Source organism: Sciurus carolinensis, chromosome 1 (assembly GCF_902686445.1).
Source record: "Sciurus carolinensis chromosome 1, mSciCar1.2, whole genome shotgun sequence".
Classification (NCBI taxonomy): domain Eukaryota; kingdom Metazoa; phylum Chordata; class Mammalia; order Rodentia; family Sciuridae; genus Sciurus; species Sciurus carolinensis.
Window position 1 is genome coordinate 180,348,800 of NC_062213.1, and position 9,076 is coordinate 180,357,875.

The 9,076-nt window shown below is 51.2% G+C and overlaps 1 protein-coding gene across 10 annotated transcripts in view; it reads right to left on the bottom strand.

Moving 5' to 3' along the window:
- The window catches only part of Macf1 (microtubule actin crosslinking factor 1), a 336,255-nt gene extending 329,027 nt beyond the window's left edge, over window positions 1-7,228 (bottom strand). Inside the window, exons 1-3 of one of the 10 annotated variants that reach the window (XM_047537702.1) lie at window positions 7,153-7,228; window positions 5,332-5,386; window positions 3,582-3,853 (exon numbers count right to left, since the gene is read on the bottom strand). In XM_047537702.1, the coding sequence (XP_047393658.1) occupies window positions 3,582-3,801 (220 nt within the window). In that variant the 5' untranslated portion in view covers window positions 3,802-3,853; window positions 5,332-5,386; window positions 7,153-7,228. The remainder of the gene's footprint in view (window positions 1-3,581; window positions 3,854-5,331; window positions 5,387-7,152) is intronic. The other 9 variants (XM_047537610.1, XM_047537575.1, XM_047537878.1 and 6 more) reach the window with 9 other exon arrangements.
- Between the last annotated feature and the right edge of the window lie 1,848 nt (window positions 7,229-9,076).

Consider the following 9,076-nt stretch of genomic DNA (forward strand, 5'->3'; position numbering starts at 1 on the left):
AACCTACAATGCAACAAATGTGAATGGTGTCCCGTAGAGTTGTGCAAATGTAAAGCCACGTGCCACCTCTCTTGCACCCTGCGTATCACCCACTCCCCACAGGCCCCAAGGAATACAGCCTTTATTCCACTTTCCCTTTCTACCCCGTGGGTTGTGCTCTGTGCCAAAATAGCCTCCCTAGCCCCCCGTTCTTGCTGCCCACTCCTCTCCAGTGAGTAAGGATATTACATCTGCCATTCACTAGACAGCCAAGGGGGAAGAGGCAAAGGTCCCTCCATCTGTGTTGCTGTCCTCTCCTTTTTCTGTAGGTGGGGATCTTAAGGCCTTTCCCAGAAGTGACCAAAAGGTCTCTCAGCTGATTCTAGAGACCAAGTTAGCTATTGAAATGGTCACTGCAGAAGAGTCAGATTGGGCTGGTTGCCTAAGCTTAGAATGGAAATAGCAATATACCTGGAGTTAGGAGATCTGTGTCTGCCAGGCCTGTGTGACTAGAGGAAAGTCCCTTAAGGTCACATGTTCCACCAAGCACATAGTGTTATTATGAAATCTCTGAGTAAATCATAAAGCTGATGAACAGAAAGAAGGCGCTCTCATGAACGACTCATCACATTTCAGTTGGCTGGGTGTAAGGAGTTGAGAATAGGAATGGTAAAGAAGGAGAAAAAAATGGACAGAAAGGATGAGGACAGAAGACAGAAGGAAGAATGGGGTCACAGTATGTGTGGATCCCCTAGAATCTGCCTTGACTTTGGAGACTGAGACCAGCAGGTTTCTCAGTCCTGAGCGGCCTCTCTACTCTAACACATGTGACCAGCAGGGTATCCCCACATGTTTCTCAAAGAAGGATAAGGCTCTGAAAACAGCTTAGGACAGAATGGGCCCAGGGAAAGGGGAGTCAGTCCTCAGTGAGAATGATCCAGACACCCCCACCTGGTTTCATAACCTGGACCCAGGAGGGAAGAGAAAGGTGTTCAGGCCACAGCTGGCTTCCAGTGCCAGCCTGACTTCACTTCCTCCCAGAAGGAAATCTCTGCTACAGAGCTTCAGAGTATCCAGGGTCTCTCCGACATGACCCTCCTGCACCCCACGTGAAGGGGTCCCTGCAAAAACAAGGCTGCCTTCCTCATTACTCCGGTGGAGCCCCCTCACATCCTAAGATCACATGGAGATTTCAGCCAGACCCTAAAGCAGCAGTCCCGCCTTAACTGCTGTCTCCCCTGTAAAAGAAACACGCCCAACTGCAGCGCGGGAGTTATTTTTAACCATGGCAACCTCCCATTTTCAGCCTCACTGGCCCAGCCCCCTCCTCAAGACAGTCATTCGGCAGTGTCAGGATGCAAAGATCAGCCATGGTGCCAGGAACAGAACCGCACCCGCCCACCCCTCCACTCGGTTGACCCGGCAGCATCCTCAGGGGCTTTGCCTGGGGATTAAGCCCCCTTGAGTCTATTCTACTTCTAGTCGACTCAGATTCTTAAATAGCAGCCTCCCTAGAGAGGACTAGAAGGGGAAATCACCACAAAGCAACCTAGAAGTATATACGCGTGAGGGAGGATGGGAAAGAGAGTACTGACGTGAACATAAGCATCCACTCTGCCTTCAGGTTTGTGAGTCAGAGGTCCCTGAGTCATGGCCCTTCAAGGCTGTCCCCTTCCTGCATCCTAGGGACAGCTCTGGAACTCTATTACTGGTTGGTGCCGTAGGCACAAAAGGCTTGAGAAGAACTTCCTCCAAGGGTTCTCTACTGCTTACCAAAAGGAGTTCAAACTGCAGCTGCCTTCCAGGCCCCTCTGCTATCTCCTCCCTTGGATCTCACTCCTGCTGAAAGCTTCTCCTGATTACTTGAGCCCACATAACCCTCTCTGGGTCTAACCTCCCATTACAACCCACTGCTTGTTTCTGGATCAGAATCTGACACCTATTCTAAATACTCCTTGTTTTCCTTCAGTCATTCAATACTGGTTGATCTCTAGCATGCACAAGGCCCTGTGCAAGTCACTGGGGTCAACACATAAACAAGCCACAGCCTGGAATCGCTCAGGGTCCTGAGGGAGTGATGGGCTCCCTGTGGGGTAACTGCTACACTGCAGAAGGGAACGTGGAGGAGAGAAAAGCACGAATATGAGAGCGGAGGAGGGAGCTTTGGATACCACTAGGGGCATTAGGGACAGAGGAGGCGGCACTTAAAAGAGGAGGAGGGGTTATCAGTGTCTTGCAGAGAAGAAAATTAAAGCATGAAGGTTAGATCCTGTAAGCGGCATACCTCTGGAGGGCAAGTTAAAGTACGACATGCAGGGTGCTTGGGGTAGAGGTGGCAGCAGGTGAAGCAAAGAGGAAGAACAGGGCCTGTTTTCGATGTACCTTTATCCTGAAGCCTTTATTTCACAGGCAATGTAGAGCCAAAGGCAGTTTGAAAGCAGCTGAGTAATAGGATCAGGTGCACATTTTAGAATAAAATACTCTGTGGGTCATGTGGAGAAAGGGGGAGCCAAGACTGAAAGAACAAGAACAGTTAGGAGTTCGGTTAAAAGGTCCAGGTGAGAGATGATGAAGGGCTACGTAATTTGAGAGACACAAATGAGGCAGCAGGACAGGCTTTGGCAATGGACTGAAAGCAGGTGATGTCACTGAATTAGCTGCAGGGGTTTGCTCTGTCTAGCTTTCTATCTGCACTGTGACACCAGTGCCTGCTAAGATGGCGAGCACACTCCAGGGAGGCAGCTCTGGATGCCTTCTGTGGAAGCAGCTCCCTTATTGAGTGGAAAACCCTGCTAAGGGCTTTACACACATTATCTCATGTAACTCTCAAGGCATCCCTTCACATGGACCTTCTTAAGGAAACTGAGGTTCAGAAAGGTAAGGGCGTTGCCAGAGTCCCACAGCTGGTTGGTAGGGTCACAATCCAGCGCCTTGCCTCTTTGATTCCAGAGCCTACGCTCATTCCACTGCTGCTCAGCAAAGAATTGGGCACCTTCCCACACAGTACCAGGCAGCCCCCAGCCCTCACACCAAGTTAGTTTGTGAGAAGGTGCACACACTTTTGAAAGGTAATATGAGAGAAACTGACCTCTCTAAGGATTTCATAGTAGGGAACTAATACAAGAGAAGTCAAAAGTTATTATTCTTGTTCACTGCAGTTTTGTCTACTGTGACAGAAAACAGAGAAAGGAGTAGGATTTAGAAAATCGTGAAACATTACACAGCCTTTAAAAATAACTATAAAATCTGAGAGGTAACACGGAATTTTTTTTTTTTTAATCTAAGAGTAACTGGAGAGTCAGATTCAGAATGGTATACAACCACAAAGGCAATGAAATAGAAAATACAATCAAATGGGGCAAAGGGAAAGAAGAAGATTCAGAAATGAGAACAGGTCTTATGTTAGCATAGGGGCAAGCAGATTTTCCTCTTTCAAGTTTATCTTTAATGTTATTTCATCATTTTTCCAATAGTAATAACAACGAATTAGATTCCAGCTGGCTTGGTCCTGAGGACCCCTCCATTTCTCACCCAGTCAGTGCAAACTGGCCCATTTTTCCCTCACACCCACACCGTCCTGTTTGCTGGGGGACCTCTCTTACCAGCAACTCTGACCACAGCACGCTCCGCAGGGTCCAGCACTGAATCCTGGCTTTTCCGCTTTTTCTGCTCATGCAGTGGCAGGTTCCAGGGCAAGGTATCCCCTGGGGGACAGGGAGACAGACTCCCTGATCTCTCACTCCGGTAAGACCTCTCGCTCCGACATGACCGTTCACTGCGACAGGACCGCTCACTGAGCGTTTCTTCATCGGAGGAAGACATGGCCCAGAAGTGGGCTGCAGCAGGTGGACCTGGGAGTCCAAGGAGATGAGATCTGGAGGAGAGAGGGATGAATATGAGCAGACTGAAGGGGGTCACATAAAGAACAACTAGGAATCAGCAAGCAGAAGTTCTGGTCTGGTTCTGTCACTGACCTGACCTCTTGACCTATCAGAACCTCAATTTCTTCATCTGCAAAATGGGATGATAATGATACACACCAAAACTAATTCAGAATTTGGGGAAAATCATATTATGTAACATATGTAGAGATATCTGTAAGTTTTGTTTTGTTTTGTTTTTTGGTGGTGGTATTGGGGATTGAATCCAAGGGTGTTCAACCACTGATCTACATCCCCAGCCTTTATTATTCATTTTGAGACAGGGTCTCCCTAAGTTACCCAGGCTGTCCTTGAACTTGTAATCCTCCTGCCTCAGTCTCCTTATTAGCTGGTATTATAAGCATGAGCTATCATGCCTGGCCAAAATGCCTATAAATCTTGAAATACTGGCTGGGGATGCAGCTCAGTGTTAGGCGCTTACCTAGCATGCTTAAGGCCCTGGGTTTGATCCCCAGCATCACCAAAACAAACAAAAATCTTAAAACATGGCTGGGTACAGTGGGGTACCTCAGCAAGTTAGCAAGACCCTGTCTCAAAATTTTAAAAAGAACTGGGGATGTACCTCAGTGGTAAAGCACTCGTGGGCTTAATTCCCAATGCCACCCCTTCCCACCAAATATCTTAAAACACTATGCGAATATTTGCTCCTCTTCCCCGACCCTCCCCCAGTACAAAGGTTCGAACCCAGAGACACTCAACCACTGAGTCTCATCCCCAGTTCGTTTATTTATTTATTTATTTATTTTGTAAATTTTGAGACTAAGATACTTAGGGTCTTGCTAAATTGCTGAGGCTGGCTTTGAACTTGTGATCCTCCTGCCTCTGAGTCGTTGAGATTACAGATGTGTGCAACCACACCCAGCTGTTAGCTCCTCTTACTAGTAACCAAAATTATTTATTATTATTATTATTATTACTACTATTATTATTATTATTTAGCACATTTGGAGGATTAAGATCATACAGATGGAAAGATGTGGGTTCAAATTCTATTTCATCATTTACTTGCTGTGATCCTGGAGAAACCATTTAATCTCTTTAGCCTCAGTATCCTCATCTCTAAAATGGGGATGATACTAGGACCTAACCTTTTAGAGTCATTTACAAGGACTAAAGAAGATTCTACATACAAAGTGCTTACTAGTGCCTGGGGCTGGGTAAGTACTCAATGAACAGCATGTATTATTACAGTCCCCTTTTATTTATCTCCCAGGAATGCTGTAAGGATAAAATGGGGCAACAGATGGGAAGTATTTTAAAGAAGCCAGAGCATGATCTCCATGGTAGACATAAAACAAAGCATGAGCTAGAACAGGCAGAAATTCCAGGATTTCTCCAGCAGATATATTAGACAAAGTACTAAATCTGAAGTAAGACAGACCTAGGTATAAATTATGGTTCATCCACTTACAATTTGTGTGATCAGGGGCAAGTCACTCCACCTCTCGGAGACTCCGTTTCATCATCTGCAAAATGGGGGTGATATTCTAACTTAGAGAAAGTTTTAAGAACATGGTTAAATGCACATGGAAAACTGGCTGGTGCCATGCATGGCACACAGCAGGCATTAGATAAAATATTCATTGGCTCCTTCCAAGGGCTGGTGTGGGAATAGGTTGCACAGCATGGGGGTAGGGGGTTGGTCAGTTTAGCTAGTGGAGGGATTGAGTGGAAACACAATCATTCTGGAGCCAGCTGGGCTCCACCAGCCAGACTGGGCAGCCTTCCCTCATCCAGGCCAAGCTCACTTCCCAGAACCATCTGCTACACATGGCCCACCATTCTGAGGGCTCCATCAGAGCAGGGAAGGTGCATGCCTTCAGCTATGAGCCTTCCTACAGGCCCCAAATCCAGTCCAGGTAACCAGCTCTTATTTTGGCTCTAGGGTCCAGGGGTGACAGGAGCTGTTCCCTTTATGGGGAATACTTGCACACAGGGCTGTGTGGAGACAGGGATGGGCCTAAATGGCTGGACCCCAAGGGTCTCTGTCAAACCTCCTAGATTCTGGGAATCTCAGACTGGAAACAGCAAAGGGCAGAGACAGCTCCTGGGTCATTGGCAGATCCCCACCATAAGCACAGAACTCAAAGAGATAACAAAAGAAACATCAAATGGTGCAGGAGGCCTCGGGCAGCCTCAGATCCACAGAACTGCCCTGCCAGGGCACCTACTGTGCCAGCGGCATGTGGGCTCTTGTCTCATGGAACATCAAGAGGGGATCCAGACATAGAAGGTGGAGAGGAAAAGACCCAGGTCCTCGAACAGCTTTGCCCTTTATCCTAGCATTTGCCCCCCAATGCCATCCCCCAGCATTACCTTCTGGTGCCCACCCCCAGCTCTTATAGGCAGGTCAGGTACCGAAGTGACAGCCCCAACCTCACCCGACCCTCAGCAGGGGCAGTAAAACGCCCCTCCTCTCTGACCACCTGCTTCATTCCTGAGCCGCCCATTCCTCTCCTAGACGCCCATTTTACTACAAAGGCACACTCACTCAAGGCCTCCTCCGGGAGAAACTCTCCCTCCTCGGATCTACCCTGGTCAGTCGCCGGCCCCTCACACATACCTGGTGACCTCCAGGCTCCCGCCCCACCTTTGGGTCACCCAGGTCACTCCATCAATCCCCGGTTCACAGAAGCTCTCGCCCACACCCCCAACCCACCACACAGGCCGCAAGCCGGGGACGAGATGGGCACCTGACCTGGCGCTCGCCCGCTGCGGCCCTCTCCACCTCGCCCTCACCCCTTCCCCATGGTGGGGGAGGGGCGCGCCCGCGAGCCGGTGGCGGCGCGGGTGGGTCCGCGTGCCCGCCGCGCGTGGTTGACAAAGAGCGGGGACGCGTGACCGAGGACCGACAGGGTGCCGGTGCCAGCAGCCGAACCTTGGGACCGGGAAGCGATCTCCCGGTCCGGCCCTGCCGGCTCCCGCAGGTCCCTCTCGCGGTCCCGGTGCTTGATGCCCCATTTTCCAGGAAACACGCCTCCGTTCGGCCCGGGCAGCAACAGCCGGGAGGAAACCCCAGCTGTGCACGCTCGGAGCTCTCGGGCGCCGGGCAGCCGGGCTGCAGGTGAGAGGCCAGGACCCGCGCTACGCCCGCGCCTGTCAACCCGCCTGCCCGCTGCCCCGGGCTGGGGCGCGGCCGCCCCGCGCTATCAGTCGCCGCGCCCCGGCCGCCGCCGCGCACCCGGTTCAGTCAAGCGGGGAGTCTGGATCCAGCCCCGCGCCCGCGCCTTACCCTGGGAGCGGGAGGAGGAGGAATAGTGGCCGGCGGCAGCAGCAAAGGCGGCGGCGGCGGCGGCGGCAGCAGGACGCGCGGGGCTGAGAACCGTGGAGGGGAGCGCGCCGGAGCCGAGGGGAGCGGCTCCCACAATGGCCGAGCTCGCGGCGCCGAGCCCCCCGCCCCCCGCGCCCTAGCGGCAGCGGCTGAAGCCGAGCCGGCGCAGCCGCCCAACCCGCTCCCCCACCCCCAGCGCCGACGCCGCCCCCCGCCCCCCGATGCGCGCTCCCCGCCCTGCACCCCACCCCCGGCGCTTCCGCGCTCCCGGTGCACCCCGGCTTGTCTGCAGCCCGGCGCCCCCTCCACACTGACCCCGAGACGTCTCGCTGCCCCGGAGCCCTCTCTCTCCGTCCCCCCTCGCAACTCCTCCCCGGCGGCCGCCGGTGTCCCCGAGGCCAATTCACACCCCCACATTCCCCGCCCTCTGCTCAGGCGACCTCTCCGCCCCGGCCCGGCGGCCGCTTGCTGACCCTGGGCGGGCTGGTCCGGCCCGCCCCCTTGGAGCTCTTCAAGGCCAGCCCCCGAATCGCTCTCCCAGGTTGCTGGCTGCCTCTCTGCCCCGCCTGGGTTTTGAAATGACCCCTGCCTGCCCCTCTTTTGCCCACTTCCCCTAAACCCACATTCTGTTCCCACTCCTGGTACCCCTCACGAAGAACGCCCTGCGCGGGAACTGAAAGCAGGAGGGACCTGAAGGAGGCTCCTTCCCCCGCCTCCCCCGCCAAGAAGTAAAGGACAGAGGAACCAGGCCTCCGCGGGGTGGTAGAAACTCAGACTCTTGATTAGACAGAACCAGTGGGCAGAGCCTTGGAAGAAACTTCATCCTCTGACAAAGCATTTATGGAGTCCCTTTTGCAGGGACAAGCTAGTGATTCAGAAAATAAAAGCCAGGAGTGCCTTCCATCCTCTTGTGATACAGATGAGGGAGAGAATTTGTCTAAAGTCATTTGGTAATGACCCGCACAGAAACTACTACTGTATGCGTTTGTCTCCTTGTAACTGCAAGGTGCTTTACTTGAATGATGCCAAATCTAATCTTCACAATCCTATTCATTCATTCATTCATTCATTCATTCATTTAACAAATATGTACTGAATATCTATCATGTGCCCAGCCCCATGCTGGATACTGAAGATATACTGAGGAACAAAATGCATGTGATGCCCATTGACTCCACTGTTTACAGTCCAGCAGGAAGGAGAGACATAAATCATAATGAATCCCAAGAGATAGAATTATGATCTTTATGAATGCAGAAATAAGATTAGGCGATTTACTCAAAATCATCTAGGGAAGCTGGGCATGGTAGCACACAATGGTAATCCCAGCAATTAGAGAGATTGAAGCAGGAGGATCACAAGTTGGAGGCCAACCTCAGCAACTGAGCCAGGTCCTAAGCGACTTAGGACCCTGTCTCAAAATTAAAAAATAAGGACTGGGGTTGAAACTCAGTGGTAAAGTGCTTGCCTAGCACATGTGAGGCACTGGGTTCAATCCTCAGCATCACATACAAATAAATAAATAAAATAAAGGTATTGTGTCCTTCTACACTAAAAGTATTTTCTTAAAAATAAAAAGGACTGGGGGATGGGGAGATAGCTCAGTTGGTAGAGTGCTTGCCTCTCAAGCACAAGGCCCTGGGTTTGATCCCCAGCACTACAAATAAATAAATAAATAACAAGGACTGGGATGTAGCTCAAGTGGTAAAGCACCCCTGGGTTCAATCCCTGGTACCAAAAAAAAAAAAAAAGAATCATTTAGGAAGAAAGTAGATGCTCCCAGGACTGGAATCCTGTTCCATATCCTTCGTTCTTTTTTCACTGTAATGGTTGGGGGGTGGGGATGTGTTGGAGCAATTTACAGAAGCTCTTGAACTTCAAACTA